This window comes from Echinops telfairi, unplaced genomic scaffold, assembly GCF_000313985.2.
Source record: "Echinops telfairi isolate 266 unplaced genomic scaffold, ASM31398v2 ScPeMD7_6080;HRSCAF=6971, whole genome shotgun sequence".
Classification (NCBI taxonomy): Eukaryota; Metazoa; Chordata; class Mammalia; order Afrosoricida; family Tenrecidae; genus Echinops; species Echinops telfairi.
Genome location: NW_022109980.1, coordinates 3,453,136 through 3,470,711, shown reverse-complemented (window position 1 = coordinate 3,470,711; position 17,576 = coordinate 3,453,136). Strand labels below are relative to the sequence as shown.

The 17,576-nt window shown below is 43.1% G+C and overlaps 1 protein-coding gene across 1 annotated transcript in view; it reads right to left on the bottom strand.

Moving 5' to 3' along the window:
• Positions 1-17,576, bottom strand: part of GRIA3 (glutamate ionotropic receptor AMPA type subunit 3) — a 400,526-nt gene that overhangs the window by 9,832 nt on the left and 373,118 nt on the right. The window contains exons 15-16 of the mRNA XM_004713054.2: positions 16,023-16,270; positions 15,349-15,463 (exon numbers count right to left, since the gene is read on the bottom strand). Coding sequence (XP_004713111.1) covers positions 15,349-15,463; positions 16,023-16,270 — 363 coding nt within the window. The remainder of the gene's footprint in view (positions 1-15,348; positions 15,464-16,022; positions 16,271-17,576) is intronic.

Genomic DNA, 17,576 nt, shown 5'->3' with positions numbered 1-17,576 from the left:
TGGGGAAGAGTGTTTCATGCTTATCAATGTGATGTTGGCCTGACAATGTACACCGTCGAGGAGCATGCGGCGAAATTGTTAAACTATTCTGTACAGCGATTCAAATGAGACCATCGGAAGGGGGAAGTGTGACAGACTTAATGAGCTCTGCGATCCAAAGTGGATGCTGAACGCACTACAGCCACAGCTGGGCTGAGGCTTGTCACTTTGTGTACAGAGCCGAGTCTTTGATATTGACTTGTTTGACTTGTTATCAGATGGGATCGACATAATATCTTAAGAAGCAAAGGTATTTACAACGACAAAGTCTCTGCCACTGCAAGAGGTTAAGAAAAAAGTACTGTCACAACTGGATCTCTTTTGGGGGGTGGGGGGTAGACGGGTGATTGTTGTTAGGTTTTTTTGTTTCTTTGAACTTTTGACATGTGAAATACAGTAAAACCCCCTTATAACACAGCTCATTCTTTTACAGCATTGGAAACACGGTGGGGCCGGATTGAGTTCCCTGATCACAACAGCAGCTCTATCGACTCAATGATTGGCGCCGGGGGGCACACAGCGGAGGCTGGTGTTTGCCTTTTGCCTGCGTGCTGGTGTTATAAAGGGGTCCCACTGTGTCAGGGAGTGTGTGTTGGGAAGGAAAGCCATTTGAGGGTGGAAAATAAACAGTGGGTCAAAATGTGATTGCTAATCAGTACAAAAAGACCTTCAGCGACTGACCTTACTCCCGGAGTCCTTGGCTCCACATTCCCCCTTATCGTACCACCATTTGTTTTTCAGCTTGTCTAAGATGCCTTGTTCACTGAGTTTCAATACTGCAAGGTTTACAGGCGTTCTTCACGTGGGAAATAACATAAATAACATTATATTATGTTATTTTATGTTATTCAAGCTTCAAACTACTTTAAAACTATAGAAAGCGATAAAGCAGGGGGCCCTGGCCACAGAGTAATTTTAGACACTGCAGGCAACCTGAGCATTACCTTATAAAAAGTTAACACTACAGCAACGCTATATTTACCAGGGCCTGCCCATATCGCTTTGAGTAATCGGCACACACTGTTAAATAATGAGGATCAAGGGGAAAAAAAAGGCACTCCTCAAGTAGGCTCTGTGTAGTGAGGAGGGTCTCCCCGTAGGTGACAATCATCGGCGGCAGCTGGTAGTCGCTTTGTGACAGAGATGTGTTAGGTTTGATCTAACTGGGTGTCTTGTTGTACCTCCAGACAGAAAGCATGTTTTATGGGGAAGTAGGGAAAGGGACATGACCAGAAGGAGAAGCGTTTCCATATAGTGTACCAAGGAGAATGGATAGATCCAAACAGAAGAGAAGGCAGTCTAGTGAATAGCATGCCTGTTAATTCGTTGTCCTTTGTTACACACATCTGTTGCACAAGTGAACACGGTCCCCAGAAAGGCCTGCACTACATACAAGTCCTGACTCCACAAACATGTAGCCTGAAGGCTGCGTGCACACATTGGTCTTGGTATGAAACATAGAACTTGGCCCTCTGTCTTTTGAGCAAGAGGAGTGCTTTCAACGATGGGAGAATTCATCTAGGACTGTTTTGGAGTTACTGACTGGCTGTTTGCTATGGTTATCCATCTTATCTGTGGTCCACTTAGATTACTACAGAGTTGGACAGATTGTTGGAAAATGGATTACTAAAATGATATGGTATGGCCTCCAATGGGTAGCACCACAGGAAAACAAACTCGAACTCACAGCCATTGAGTCAATGCTGACTCATAGCAACCCATATAGGATAGGGTTTCCGAGACTGTTAATCTTTATGGGATTAGAAAACTCCATCTTTCTCTCCCAAAGCAGCCGGTGGTTTCAAACTGTTGACCTTGTAGCTATCTTCCCAGTGTGTCACTCCTAGGCCACAGAATCGAGATCTTGTTCTAGTAAGCCAGGACTTCTTGAATTGAGAGGCTGATAAAGGCCATGCCACTGATTCTCAGTCATCTACTTAAGGAGCAAGGGCCACATTCATAGTTCCTGAACAAATGCATGAAACTACCTTGTTCCAGAATTAGGAGAAAGCTTTGATCTTGTAGAGATTGTTTCTGCAGCGGTAAAATGGGAATTGTGACCTTTACCTTGTCTTCTCTCTGAGGCTGGTGAGTTCTAAATGAAGAGTCTCTAATAACTCTGGATAAAAAAATATGTGATACATTGAGAGCATGGCATGATTCTCTTATGAAGCAACTGACTACTGTGTGTTCAGATTTATTTGGAAAATATCACCAACACGAGTCCACACTGGTCCAAATGTCCCCAATTGAAAAGGACCAGAGCACACAAAATTAGGTAACAATAAACATGCCATAGAACTTCTTTGCTTATTTTGATAAGCCAGACCAACCAAGTGATCTAGACATTGACAGGGCTTCCTTTAATTGCCAAGATCTGGCTTCTATCAGTCCAAGTTTACAAAGCCATTACCTTTCTCCCCCTATTTGCTATGGAGAGCAGAGGGGCCATCTCATTTTGAGACAATCCTACCATCTTTTTAGAAAAAAGATGCAATTTCAGCGCTGTTGAGATTGGAAAACGGACAAACCTTTAGTGTCAAAGGGGCAACACTTTCTAGGTGAGCACAGGGGCTCCCATTCAGAATATCTGCATTGTGTGTCTCACTGGGAAATTGTGGACTTTTCATGCTTTCATGAACTCCTTGAATCAATGTTCCGAAACCTGGCATTCTCCAATGGCAACCAGAGTCGCTTGGAATGCAAAGTACAACCATATATTCAAATGGAAGTTTTGAGGCTCTTTAAGATATTATTGGTCATAACAATCAAATGTGACACTTTTAAAGGCCAGGTCATCGTTGGCCTGGAGTCCAGTGTTGAAGTTGCCTTCTTCCCTATCCTCCTCTTTTAAAAAAATCTTGTCACTATACTATGCCTTTCGCCAGTTGCTGGACCCAGGCTCAGCACTACGGCAGCTAGCAATGGCTTACACAAGACTGAATCCATCAGGATCACAGGAAAGATTACAAAAGCATTTATCTTCTTCTTTCTGTACGTTCTCTTTCTTATTGCAGAGAGCCCACTATTCTCCTACTCCTCTCTTACTGAGCCGTGTCCTCCCTCGAGGTACTGTGTTCTTCAAATTACCCCCATTCGTTTTTTCCTGTACTGGTGCTCTTGCTAGATCTCTGGAACAGAGTAGTCTGATTAAACACATTCACCCTCAGGTCTAAACAAAGAAGTTCCCCCATCCCTAGAGATCCTTGTTTTTACAGACGCTCTCAGCCTTTAAGCTAACTGAGTTGTTACAAGTGTGGCATGTTAAGTTTAGAGGCGTGGTTTCTCAGAGTGTGGTCTAGAGATTCCTGGGGTTTTCTTGAAGCTCTTTCATCAGAGCCCCTTCAAGGTCGAAACTCTGGTTATAATACTATGAACACATTATTTGCTCATCTCAGTCTAATTGCTGGGGGCCACTTGATGGGTCATATCACAACAGACTGCATGAAGAAGCACAAATGAGAATCCCTTTCCTTTCTGCTAAGCTAGCTATTAAAAAGGTGTGCAAACATGTAAGACAGTGCCCCCCTTCTCACTATTTTTGAAAGAAAAAGCAGTTATTTTTCATAAAGCACACTATTTATATAAATATATATCTTCGGTTGACTGTTATTTTTTAAACAAATGAATGAAAATCTTGCAAGTTCCTCAGTATTGATTTCTGATATGGCAAATATTAATAGTGTATACACCAACAAACTATTTTTTGTACTCTTGATGCTTTTTAAGCGTGTTCCAAGAGCCTGAAATGGGTGGGTTGTGGGGGTGGAGTTGGGGAAGTACTGGTTTGGGGGAGGGAAGGCATTCCCCTCTACGCAGTCTTGAGTGGATGAGTGCCACCATCCATCTTGCTTAAACCCAGACTCGGGAGGTCAGCAATTTAGCATCCTGCTTCTGCTCAGTGTTATTTCCCTCCTGCAGGCCACCCAGTGGCTTCCAGAGTGACTAGTAACTGCGCTTCCTACTATGGCTGCCACCACGACAGAGTTTTCCTCAGAGCAGTGGTTCTCAATGGGGGCAAGCTTATCCTTCAGGGGACATTTGGCAATGTTTGAAGTCATTGGTTATTGTCACATCTAAGAAAGGAGGTGCTACTAGTATCTAATGGGTTAGAGGCCAGGGAGGCTGCTAGCTATCCTTAGATGCACAAGAGAGCTGCCCTACCCCTCAACAAAGACTTATTCAGCCCCAAATGCCAATAGTGGCATTGGTGAGAAACTCTCTTGTACAGCATCCAGACCTTGACTGTGATGCCTGGGACTTGAGAGAAATCTGACACATGATATACTTCTCCAAGTTTAGTCTTTGATTGGAGAAGAAAAACCAGACACATCACAGGGCTTATGCAATCTGGCAGGGAACCAATGTGCATTTGGGAACTTCTAAATGAAAATGCGGGAGAAAAACAAACATATCAAGCATCGGCACAGCCAAGGAGGATAAAAGCTGTAATCAGAAATCACAGATAATGCCACTTAACAAGGTTAGGATAGGTGCCAAGAAAAGAAAGAGTAAGTACTTTAAAAGCCAAATCTCTTAGAATTCGATGTTGTTGCAGGGTAGAATAAATTTCCACGATGACAAGGAAAAACGGGCTTTTCCCACAGAATTTTCTCTTTTACTGTACTTTACTTTGTATTGCCAAGCCCAATCTAAATAAAATTTATTACGCCCCCCCCAACACACACACACACACACACACACACACACACACACACACGCCTGCACGCACACACACATTGATAGTTTGAAGAAATCAAGTGGAATGAAGTGGGCGTTTCAAATGTCACCTTCTCCACGAAGCTTTTCTCTGCCCTCTACCACTTTCTCCCTTGTCTGATTATTTTTGCCCAGGCCTATGCCAGAGGACGGTTTACTTCTCAAGGGCAGAGAACATGCCTTGTGTATTATGTATCCCCACTTAAGAACTATCTTGCCATTCTGCTTTTCAGTCCAGGTCCTTTACCGAGTTATTATTAGCATGATCATTTTGTCAAGTTTAGTCATTCTCAGAAAGCAGACGTATGGTCTCTGTAAGTAAGGAAATGGAGGCACTGATCGGTTAAGCAATCTGCTCAAGTCTGCACAGCAGATTCTGGGGCAGGGTAAAAGGCAAATTAATATAGTCAACTCAAGGGTCGCAACCTTTTTTATTTTTTGCTCTTCAGGCTTGGCTATTCATAATGGGTTTTTTTTTCTTTAGGGACCACTATACTCCCAAGAGCTTGCAACCTAGCAAGGACAGATCTGACAGCCCGGGCCTTCCTTTTACTGTGGTGTAGCGACCTATCTCCAGGGGGACGTTTCAGAGCAATTACTGCAGGCCCTTAACTGGTACCTAAGAGAATTGTAAGTCAGAAATATTTATCACGCTCTCCTCAAAAGAGAACAGATAGAATTAAACAAAGTAGGTCAGATTCCTATCGTGGAAATTAGTCAGACATTCTCCCCTCTGAAGAGCTTGCTATGAACTTTTCGCTGCGCGAAGCCTTCTTTAAACAAAGAGAGGGGTCAGCTTGCTTAGGGAGAAAGCAGGAGAGCTGTGGGGTGGGATTTCAGGGGTCTAGGAATGTCCCTCTGTCCAAACCTGTGTTCCTCTCAGGGACCTACAGTTCCACCAGGAGCATTTCACACCATTCCTTGTGAAAATGCAAATCTCCTTGGGAAATGGCAGAGGAAACAATGAGTGATGATTTACAAACAACAGCTCTTCGTTCTATTTTGTTTGTCAAGTGTTGGGGGTGGCGACGGGGGCATATGTAAAGCTCCTTTAAGAAGAAAGTCTCACTGTAAGCAAGCCATCAAAATATCCGCACCGCTGATCGCTCGAGAAGGCAACAGTCACTGCGAATTAGATCTCATTTAAACATCAACGGAGGTCGTGCTGGCCTGTGACTGGATGACACTTGCTGAGTGTGAGGGCACAGTTATGACGTGACACCTGGTTTTGTTTGGCTTTTTCAGGATTCAGTTCTAGCGAGAGGTGAGTCCCCTGAGGATGAGTCCCTGGGGGGGAGACATGGTTAAGCTGCTCCTCAGGGAAAGGTCGGGCGAGGTATTTCTGAGGAAGCAGTCGTTGGACATCCTGTAGCACACAGTCCTGCTGTGACGCACACGAAGGAGGTCACTGTGAGGCAGCGGTCGACTCTGTAGCAACCGTTTTTTTTAAACAATAGTATTCATAATGTGTTGATAATGAATTCTACTTGAAATCGACATAATTGGCTGGTGCAAATGCCTGCTTATATCTCTGCCATCCACACCTGGCAATAGGTCAGCTACGAAAGGCTGGGCTCTCCGTCCCAGGCCTCCGGTCCACAGGTGGTGGTTGCCTGGATGCCAGGCTCAGGTCCTGGCATGAACCACACAGCTAGTTCAGAGCCTCCACGCTCTTTTACTGATGGCAAATGTTATAGTCAAAGGCAGCTTTAGGATCAGAGGAACTAAGATTTTTATTCTGCCAAAGTGGAAAATGCTTCTTTTTTTAAAATGAAATAAAAATGTCGATCTATTTCCAAAGCAATGCCTAATTTATTCTTAAAGTTTGCTTTCAGGTGATACCTAAATACTGAAATAAATATCTGGGAGGCATTCTGTATTGCTTGTTAGAAACACAAGCATTTTGAGAGATGGCTGTGAGATCCTGAACTTCATCATGGGGGACAAGAAGAAAAAAATTGGGCCTTGTGAATGATCGAGTTTATTCCTCCAAATAATCTGGTGATCCTTAGAGAGGAATTTGTATTGTAGCTATGGCCCCGGGCCTGAAAAATCTAGGAGCTCAGGGTTTTAGGACGATTTATCCACCCGAGAGACTGTGGGCTCGAATTGTCTGCGCTAAATGGCTTCGCTTCTCCGTTCTGAGCAGAGACTCATAAACAGCAATGAATGCTGCCGCAAGATCACTAATGCTGCTCTTCGGAGGGATCCTACATGCACAGGACATGGGGAAAGACAAGCTCACAGAGAAGTCGAAGAAAGAGCGGGCGAGGTGGGTGCCTTCGCACAGTTAACTAGAAGCCTGCTCTAACAACCTAATAGCTCGATGGTGCACATGGAGACTTCTCACACCCTAAGCTGGCAGCCCTTCTCCCACCATATCCCTTATAAGTTACTAAGAGTTCCTCCATGGCATAAGTAATTTTTATGAATAACTTTTTAGCAATCTCTCTAGCCTAGAGAAGGGAGGGCGTCCATCCTCTCTGTCACCAGCTCTTTTACTGTTGAGATTTCCGGTTTCCAATGATGCCACATCACTTTTCCCGTCCATATGCTTCCTCCCCTCGCCTGTTTTGGAGGGTTGTTAGCCATCACTCAAGAAAGCACAGCCATCTACAAGTGGCCGGTCTCCGGCAGAGGTCTGTTCAGATAGGTCTGGCATTACTAACTTGAATCCAACTTAGGACCACCGAGGAGAAGATTCTTTGATGGACCAAAGCATTTATTATCAGGTTCTTTCCATTCCTTTCTGGAGACTGACCAGGGGCAGGTGTCAGGAAGAGTAATAGCTCTCCCCAGAGCAGCTGCTAGAGCCCATGGCAGTTTAAAACGTGCCCTGCAATGACACCAGCACGTCTGCAGCTGTCTCCCCTTGTGTTTACAGGGTACCTGGATGCAGGGTTGCAGAGGCATGAAGGTTTACGTTCTTTCATTTCTTCTACTCTTGCATTAGCCTGAGCATTCTCCCCACACTTGGAGCATGCGTGCACAGGACTGCAGGCATTACTGGCCACTGGCCACCCCAGTCACTTTTATTCCAAAGGGGCAACTACAATGATTTGCAGATTTGCGCAGTGCTTAGCTGCTAGCAGCTGCCTCTGAGAGTATTTGTATCTGTGCAAATCACAAATGTAGCTCAAACCTATTTAACTCCTTGCTAATGGGATCATAATTTAATATAAGCGCAAAGAGAAAATTCGATAATGCATGCATTAAGGAGTTGAAAGCTGTGAGTCATTTCATTAAGGATCGAACAATGCTCGTGATTGAAACCTATCTTTGAGCCTCTGTGCTAAAGAGACAGCCTTATAAGCAACGTTGAGCCATGTGGGTAAATCCAGTAGTGTTTTCAAATGAGAACTTCTCAACATTCAAAGCAATAGACTCCTTGAATCCACAGCTTATGATGATCACTGATGGATTTCTGCCAGACTTGGCCTCTGTCCAACCTCCCCCTCTAGAATCCCTAATCATCATGGGTTGTGGACTATTTTACACAGCCTAATTCGCCAGTGAGACTTCATTTCTAACTTGTCCCTGACAGCTAGAAAGAAGAGGCTCAGGGAAGATGCCGAAGCCAGTTTAGATTACAAAGTGGTCACAGATATTTTCCCAAGTACATATTCTGGATTGACTCACTCTATAAACCTGTCTTAGGATCTATTAAAAGTCAAACTATCAAATGTGGTTGTGTCTTGTTACGTATGTTAAGTGTGTTTCCTTTAGTTCAACCCAATGGTACTAAAAAAAAAAAAAGAGGTCTACATTGAGAAGGTAGAGTGAAACCAGTCTTCACCAGACATACTATGATGAGTGTCTCTGAAGCTATCTAGTTCATTCCCTGGACTTGGGGAAAATATGCATTTGAGAGTTAACTCTGATGGACGTGAGCATCCTCTTTTACTCCCAGAAGACACCCTTTGACCATGACCCCTAGAAAAAGAGTCAGTTCTAGCATACTCCTAATAGATTGCAACCCATGAAGCCCATCTAGCAGGCCTGAGAGCAGATGCCTGGTCACTATGGCAGGGCCCACGCCATCTTCTTTCAGTATGTATTCCACATCCATACATCTGCATCCAAAGTGGTGGTGCAACACAGGACACACTACAGGTCCTATGTATCAATGTGTGCTACTGCCTTTGCTTCATATTTGGAGAAATATTTGTTTCAAGGCCAGATTAAATTAAACAGGAAGATTAATGCAGCACTTGGACCAGACTTTTGCCACCTCTGACCAATGGAGATTTGTCTCATGGGCCAAGGGCCAAATGCTATACCGCTATTTAGGAAGTCAAAAGAGAAGGGATTTTAATGGTTTTGCATAAAGGGGATTTGCCCCCACCCTTCTCCACCAATCCCAAGGCCCACCCTCACCCAAGGTATTTCCCTTGCTTCGGATCTTCCATGCTTCTGTTCCATATCTGGCCTACCTTTCAGACAGTGCGGTTCTATACTCTTCCCTTCAAGGGAGAGGAAACCAAAAGGTTGGATTGGAGGTGGGCAGAGAAGGCAGACACATACACCTTTCACTCTCATGGCCCAGGTGTCTTTCCTCCTGACGATTGTATAACGGCATTCTTACCTTCAGGCTTTTCCCTGCTGCCGCTCTTTCTGTAGCTCTGGTGTGGGACATTTGGTCATTATTTGTCAATAAGAAACACATTCAAGTTATCAAGATAACATCAAAGGCAAATCATCATGTCCTAATCATAGACATCTACATTAAAGTCGCGCACTCAATTTCAAAAATCACTAGAATGGAATGACTTTAAAGGTGTTTTTTTTCTGAATTACAACTTTTTTCCCCCTCCCTCGGTGGTAACATTTATTCTTTAATATGTGGTAAACACAATGATTTTGGCAGTCACTGGACTGGTTCAGTTCTTAAGGCAAAAAAGTCCCTTGCTTGAAGCAGCCACTTGAGAGAAAGTGAGGGTTTGCTCGTGGGAGGAAGACCTGAGTAAGTTCAAGGAGCAAATTTAGTCACTACCAGTTTCTTCATACTTCCAGGAAGCAGTACCAGCACAGAGACATGCAAATCAACGAAGAGCATAATATACTCACCCTACTCCTCGATCTCAAACCAGAGCCTCGGGAATTCACAGGAACTTCCGCTAAGACCCAGGGAGTGCCATCGATCTGTAATGATTCTTGCCTACACACACAACAGTGTCAATCAAAAGTCAGTGTGTCCCATCTTAACCTTGAGCATCCAGGACGTCTACCTTTCTGGGTGGCTCCTGCCAATAAAAGGTCCATCTTGTTGCAGGTAAAGGCAGAGGCAGATTCATGTCCGTTACCCAAGGCCCAAGAATGTCAAAGAATTCTGGGTGTGGAAGAGAAGTGGTTAAGAGACGGTGGCATAGGAGAGGAGAATTGTAGACATACATGGAGGAAGAAGAAATACACACAAAACTGAAGATCTCATTGATATATATGGGAAACACAGTACAACCTCATTCATCTATGTACCACTAAATAGGAAGCTGAGATAATTTGGAAATGGGCTGTCCTGAAGTGTACCTTTTTACTATCGTTGAAGAGAATACTTGCTAAGCAAATGCATGGAATTTAAGGGGCAAAAAGATTGCCAGTGGTAGGGGCGAGACACATGTTTGAATTTCTTCTGCCAACAAACACTTTTTCGGTATTTTGAAAGCACCCATGTGAAAGGAAACGCAACTAATTTTAATTACAAGCTACTGTTGGTATCTATCCAAAGACAGTCTGGAAGTTCTTCCACAGCTTCATCTTTGTTCCTTTACTCTTGTTCGGATAGATTTTCAAAGATGATAACGTTGCATTTCGTTAGCACTAATTCTGTAAGTGCTAATGATCCTGGAACCATTGGTTTAAATGACGAATGTATCACTGCCTATCCTAGCCACATCCATCACTTTCCATATGGTTTCACATCCCGGGTACAGACTATACCAGGAGGCCTAGTGGTGCAGGGGCTACAATACGTGCTTGCTAACCCACAGATCCATCGCTGGAATGCCCCAGCCACCCTGCAGGAGGATGATATGGCAGTTGGCTTCTGCAAAGGGTAATGGCCTTGGAAACCTGATGGGGCAGTTCTGTGCTGCCCATTGGGTCACTACGAGTTGGAATTGACTCGACAGCAATGGGCTTATCATTTAATTCTCATTGCAGTCAAAGGATCCCAAATGGTCCCATTGAAAATGTTCTCTTCCACTGTTCCCCAAAGTACCAAAGTCTTCCTTGTCACCCTATTTATTTTCAGCATGGAAAATAAGAGTACCGGAAATCCTTTCAAATCTTTACATAGAATGAAAGCCAGATACAACTTAGGGTGAAGTGGGGTAGGGTTTGTCATACTTTGCAATATCGTCACCCCAGATATGGTTAGCTTGTTTCACTGGTCTGATCCCCTCTTCTAAGGTAGAAGGCAAAGTCAAGCTGACCGCGCCCCACCCCGGTACTCAGAGGATGAAGCAGGGTGGGTGGAGGGCTCAGGAGACTGAGCATCTGAGGCACCAGGCAGTGATGGAGGGCAGCTGATGAGTCTGTGTGGGAATCCATCAGCTAAATCCTCATTCTGGTGTGATTTACAGTAACAGACTTTCACTGGCTGTGTCACAAACCCCTGGTGATCAGGCCTTATCGCTGCAACAACCTACTGGCTCTTCATGACCACATTTGCACATATGTTGTAATAAAGCACTAACACAAAAGAGTGATTTGCAGTTTGCAGGTTAAAAATTCCCAAACCACAGCTCTAATTTACATGATCCTTGCTTATGCATTTAAAATTCACCAAGGAAGGTTCAACTCTGCTTTGCTTAGGCCTTATTCAGTCAAATTTAGAACACTGGTACCACCAAGCAGTATTGGGGTAGGTCATCCGTAAGTCTGGGCCAGCGATTGACCATGTTCTTGATTTCTTATATTCATAAAATAAAACCACACAAATGATGACTTCAGCTCTTCAAGCATGTGCACAATAACAACAGCCTGATATGTTGCTGATCGTTTTCACAGAATCGTAAAATTTCTAGAATAGGCTCAGAAGCCTATGTCATGTAATGTAATGTCACATTTAGAGGGGAAAAGGTCAACAATTTTATATAATTGCCCATTTATCATTATTTAAAGGTTGCAGGAGAGAGACAGAGAAATAAGTAATATAGGTACTTTTCCCTCTCCTGGTTTCAGAGATAATAGGCAGGAACGCGTTTCTGAAAAAGTGAAAGCACTCATAAATGTCAGGCTTTGTGATGATTGTCATTTTTCCTAATCAGTCGTGAGGGCTGAAATGGCCTTACTATGCCATTTGCTATGTAACCACGGTGGTTGAGAATGAACCTGATTCTTATGGCAACATATCACATGCAATCAGATTTACATTTCTCATTGGATGGATACATGTGATAATTACCTTCTGCAATAGTATCACAAGAGGTGACCCTGAAAATCAGCAGAGATTTGTGAGAGCAGCCGCTGTGTGACATTCTGAAAGTCGCCATCACCTCTCGGTTGCACTTCTGCACATGAGATGATGGCATCTTCAATAGTCAATTGTCATGTTAACTGGGGATGTGATAAAATAAAGAAGTATAATCCTCACGGAATCTCACTAATACAGTCCGCTTTGGACTAAACAGAAGGGAAGGATTGTCTGAATGAGTAAAGAGAGGCCTGAATTACAAAATCAGGCTGAAGAATGCCAGTTTTATTACTTTTTGTCTAGTTTGTAATTCAAACTGACTATAAAATGTTGCCTTAATGCAGATCCTCATGAGAACTGCTTTAGTATGTAGGTTATAATGAATATGATTATATCTAATAAATGCTTGCAGCATTTGAAAAGGGTTTGTTCTCTGAAGGAAAAAATCACCTGGCAATCTAGTCTAAACTCATCATTTGCTGAGCAAGCCTCTTTTCTCTCCATCCCTGATAATATAAGGTTAAACCGTAGACTTGTCCCTGTCCAATTTATCACAATTTATTGATTAGAGGGCTCCAAATTAATGAGGTTTCACTGCCATTTCTACCTCCTTCTCCATGGATTTATTTTTAGCATCACCACCAAATAGTGATTAAACAGATTCAAGTTCATCTCTTGCCCCTTCTCTTGCTCACTCCCAGAAAACAGCAGGTAGCAAGAAGGAAGAAGATAAAGGCAAGTTCCTTGGGGATCCAGAAAAGGAATAAGCAATCCTTGGATGTGCAGCATTGATCAAACCTTTATCCATAGTTGAGAAAGGGGTTGACTTATTTGGCACAGTTGACTGGAGGAATGACCAAGAAAAGTGATTTGTAAGAGGCCTGGTGGGTAGCACTATGGTCAGGGAAATTGAAAAGATTTCAGATCTATGGAAATTGTTTTCTATTTTTCAAATCAGATAATCTGTAAATCATGGACTGGCAATAAAGTTACTTGATAAAAATTTTGCAGCAGTATTAGCTGAGGGGAAAAAAGAAAACATGATTGCTGGTTGTAATGAACAAATCTTCATGATACCAAAAGATCTGGGTGAAGGGTAAGAATTCAGTCAAATACATGCAGTTTTTTTTGTTTGTTGATGTACCATCGAACGTCTGGTTATTTGAAGACTTCTGGGCACGTGGCATGGCATCCTGTGGATGTTTTTAGAGTCATCTCGAGGTAGTCCGTGGCTCCTTTTATCCATATTGAGTATGAATAATGAATCCGTGATAGCAATGTATTCACTGCAGCTCAATTTTCACTCTGCAACTCACTTGAGTGATACAATTAAAGTTCTCTGTGGCCTGCTAATTGAATGAGAAAAAGACCAGGAAGAAGGTGCTAAATACGTTGGGCATCAGATCTCTCATTATAAAACTCAAATGATTCAAAAGTTTGGCTAAATTGTCCATGTCATCAATTCACATTGGTGGGGAAGGAAGTTACTGCATATTGAAAGAGTAAAACCTTGATTAATTGGAATCCATAAGGGATGGGTGGAATTCTCAATAAGAATATAATCATTTTGTTTCATTCTTGGCTAATAATTTTGTGTTCTTAAAAAGCTTGGATCCACTTTCTCACCTCAGGGAAGCTGCTTCTAATATTTGAGAGTCAATCCAAGTGAAGAGCTAGGAGGCAGAGTTGACCGTGACCTCACCTCAAGGTCATCTAACCCCCAAACAACAACCATTCCATGTGATCTTCTTTTTTGAGTACTATTGATGGGTTTTCATCAAAATGAAGTTCTTGGGGGGTGGTGGTGGAGTGGGGGCGATCATTCAGTTAGTTGTCATACTGATTGGATGAGTTCTGGTTAATCAAGGTTTTACAATAAAAGGCCTCACCAGTATCTGGTAAGGTTATGTGCTGAAGAAAGTTGTTTGAAAATTTGTTTCTTTGCAAGTGCTCTGGATCAGTGTTTCCAAACCCATATTCTACTGCAGACTGGCAAACTAACTTTTCCATCAAGGTTCTGAGGAATGGAGAGAGGATGAGAGAAGCGCAAGTGTAACCATCGTCTATGAAGGAGGAAAGTTTCGGCTTGCCGGTCTGATGAGCAGTGGTTGGGAAACACTGTTCTTCATCATAAGATGCCCATGCTATCTTGGTTGTACAAGAGCCAATCTTACAGGCTTCAATATCATTTCCATGCCCTTTGGGCCATGGAGAATTCTGTTTCCAGATCCTCTCCCGTACTTACCAATGTGTCTTTCCATCACTTGGTTTCCAGGGCTTCTGAGCTTGCCCCTATCTCTTGTTGCTTGGATGATGGGTATGCATTCATTCTAGCTTTGACGAGCGTTAAGGAGCCAAAAGGACGCCAAGGAAGATGGGGTTTCTTAGGAGGGCAGCCTGGATAAGAATTCAACCTACCTGAATCGAGAACATGGCTAGGGAGAAGCCAAATCAGGGATTCATACACACAGTGTATCACAGTTGAGCGACGCATTTGTTTATACTAAATGTCTTTGCAAGCTCTCTATGTGGGGTGGCCCATTGAAGAAAGACCCTATTTAACTTGAAGCCTAAGGTGTTCTTTTGGCTTTCGAGTGAAATGGGGTCTGCTTCAATGGACCATCCCATATAGAGAACACCAGCTCCTCTCTCATCCATATAATAGAAGAAGCCAGCCCTGATCAACCAACCAAGCTCCCTGATTCACCATCACAGCACAGAGAAAGAAAGGAAAAGAGAAAGACCGAAAGAAAGAAAGACTGAAAGAAAGAAAAAGAAGGCTGTCACCTGACTGGTAGCTAGATCTAATTTCTCAAACCACTCAGCCAAGGCAGGTGGGGATGGTCTCACAGGAAAGCCTTGGGCTCTTGAAAGCCCAGCAGAATGCAACACACATCACAGCCTCTGTAAGGCAACCAGTCTGGTGTGCGACGGGAGGGAAGGCGTGTTGGATAGGGAGTCTCTGTCTGGGAGTTTAAGAAGGGACCCAAGTTAGATCAAAAATGCGGGCAGTGCCCTGAAGCCTTTTGCTTTCCAAAGCTGCCAGGCATGGGGATAACCTGGTCATTTCACGTGTACGTGTGAGACATCTGGTGCTTTCTCCTCAATAATAAGCTAACAGTCTTGCCGATTACTCGTCACTAAGGGTACCCGGTTGTGGTGACATTGAGGCTGACCTTGGAGTCACCGCCCCCGCTGCCGCACTCTCCTTTGTCGTACCACCATTTGTTTTTCAATTTGTCCAAGAGGCCTTGCTCATTCAGTTTTAATACTGCCAGGTTAACAGCATTTCTTGAAACGATAAAACATAACTTGTAAGAAAATGCACAAATGCTTAGGAAATCGTTAACGTATAAAAAAGAGCACAAGAGGACAAATTGGCTAAATTTCACAGAACGTGGAGCTATAAAAAATGTCTGTACAGCAAATACAGGGTTAAATATTGGAAGGTGGCATGGAGGATAACATTTGCCCAAAACTGAAGTGTGCGGGAAATTGTCTTTGAGAAAAAAAGTAACAAGAACACCACATCCATGCAATTAACATTCGTCACATATGGCACCATAACTTGGCTTTTACCATTTAAATTGAAAAAGCCGTTGAACTGTAAAATTAAAACAGCAACAAACAGTCAGAGAGGACCACACAGAGAGAGAACATTAAAAAAAAAAAAGGATGCATTAAATAGATGAAACCATAATTTACCGTCTTATTTAACTCCATGGAATATGGCAGATTTTAAACTTTTAAAAGTTACCTCAAAATCCACAAGAAAGAAAATGACAACAAAATGCATCAGGGTAGGTGGAATACTATAACAACACGGATATTGTTATATTATTCCACCCACCTTAATGCTGAGCCTTTCGGGGTTGCCACACCATAGCCTTTGGAATCCAGATTTCCACCAACTTTCATCGTATCACATGGTTTCCTCTGCTCGATGTACTCATTCATGGTGGACTCCAGCAGGAAGGCGAACTTCCCTTTGGACTTCCGCACACGGGCCACTCCATCTGCTGTTGTTTTGGTAAACACAGACGGCTCTGCGGATTTCATGTAAGACCACATTTTCTCATAGACCGCGATTTTGGACCTCTGCAACGAAGAGATAAGAATTCTTAGAGCTACTGGATTTTACAATGGGAAGATGTCGTGGTTTTGAATAATTTTTGACTGCAGCCCACAGTGAGCGACACTGCAACGCAGGAGACAAAATATGTAGACATATTTTGCAATAGAGGGTCCTCAAAACATGCTCTCTGATATTTTCTATTCTACTTCACTTTGGAAAGAAAAAAGAGGCAGGAGAGCATTTATCTAATCATGCTTTAAGCCATACTCCCCAGAGAGTGAAAGTGGTTTTCATGTTTTTTGAGCTGTTCATGTTTCCATACATTTTGGGAACGGGTTAATGACCTAAAACCATTCCGTTTATTCCCATCCCAGATCCACTTTTTGCTCATCTCTGTCTGTGTCCTGTTTTGGGTCCTGTGGGGCAGATTCTTTGGTACTGTGTCACAGGCTTTCTTAACCGCAGCCTTTTGGGAGAAAGCACCCGCAGAAGAAGATAGGAGTTTGGGAGTTGACGGGAGTCGAGCCTCTGCTTCCTCACTTTCTATTATTGCTGTTTCCATGATGGCCATGCCCTCCACGACAACAGAGGTCCTTTCTTCCACGGCTCCAGCTCTGAATAGTCTCAGGACTATTCATATTGTGCAACTCTTTTTGTCCTTATCATTCCGCTAACAGTTATAGATACACTCCATTCCCCTGAGGCAATGACTCATTCTTCCCTGTCCCTCCCGCATTTGTAAGCACTTTGATTATTTCGTGGAAGTGATATAACGCAGTATTTGTCCCTTGGGGACTGACTTGATGTTTTCAAGGTTCATCCATGCTATGGCATGATCAACATTTCACTTCTCTTTCTGTCTGAGTAATATTCCACACAGGTATATACCACCTTTTTGTTTATTCATTTGTATGTTGGTTGCTCCCACCTGTGGCCATTGTGAAAAGTGCTGCAGGGACGTTTGGTGTGCAGATTTCTGTCTGTGGGCCTGCTTTCCCTTCTTATGGGTACATAACTAGGATTAGGCTTGCTGGATCAATTTTGGGAGAAACAGCCGAACTTGTTTTTCACAGTGACCATCCCATTTCAAATTCTTACCAGCTATGGTTGAGGGTTCCAGTTTCCCCACAACCTCACCAAAACATGTTATTTTCCTTAAAACACACACACACACACACACACACACACACACACATCTGCCTTTCTTTTAAAACTGTTTTTTAGTTTTAATTGAGCTTGAAAGTAGACCCCTCATATTAGTAGGGGGAATCATTTAGAACTTAGGGAAGCAGAGAGAAGACGCAGATTGCCCTATTTTATAAAGTAGCC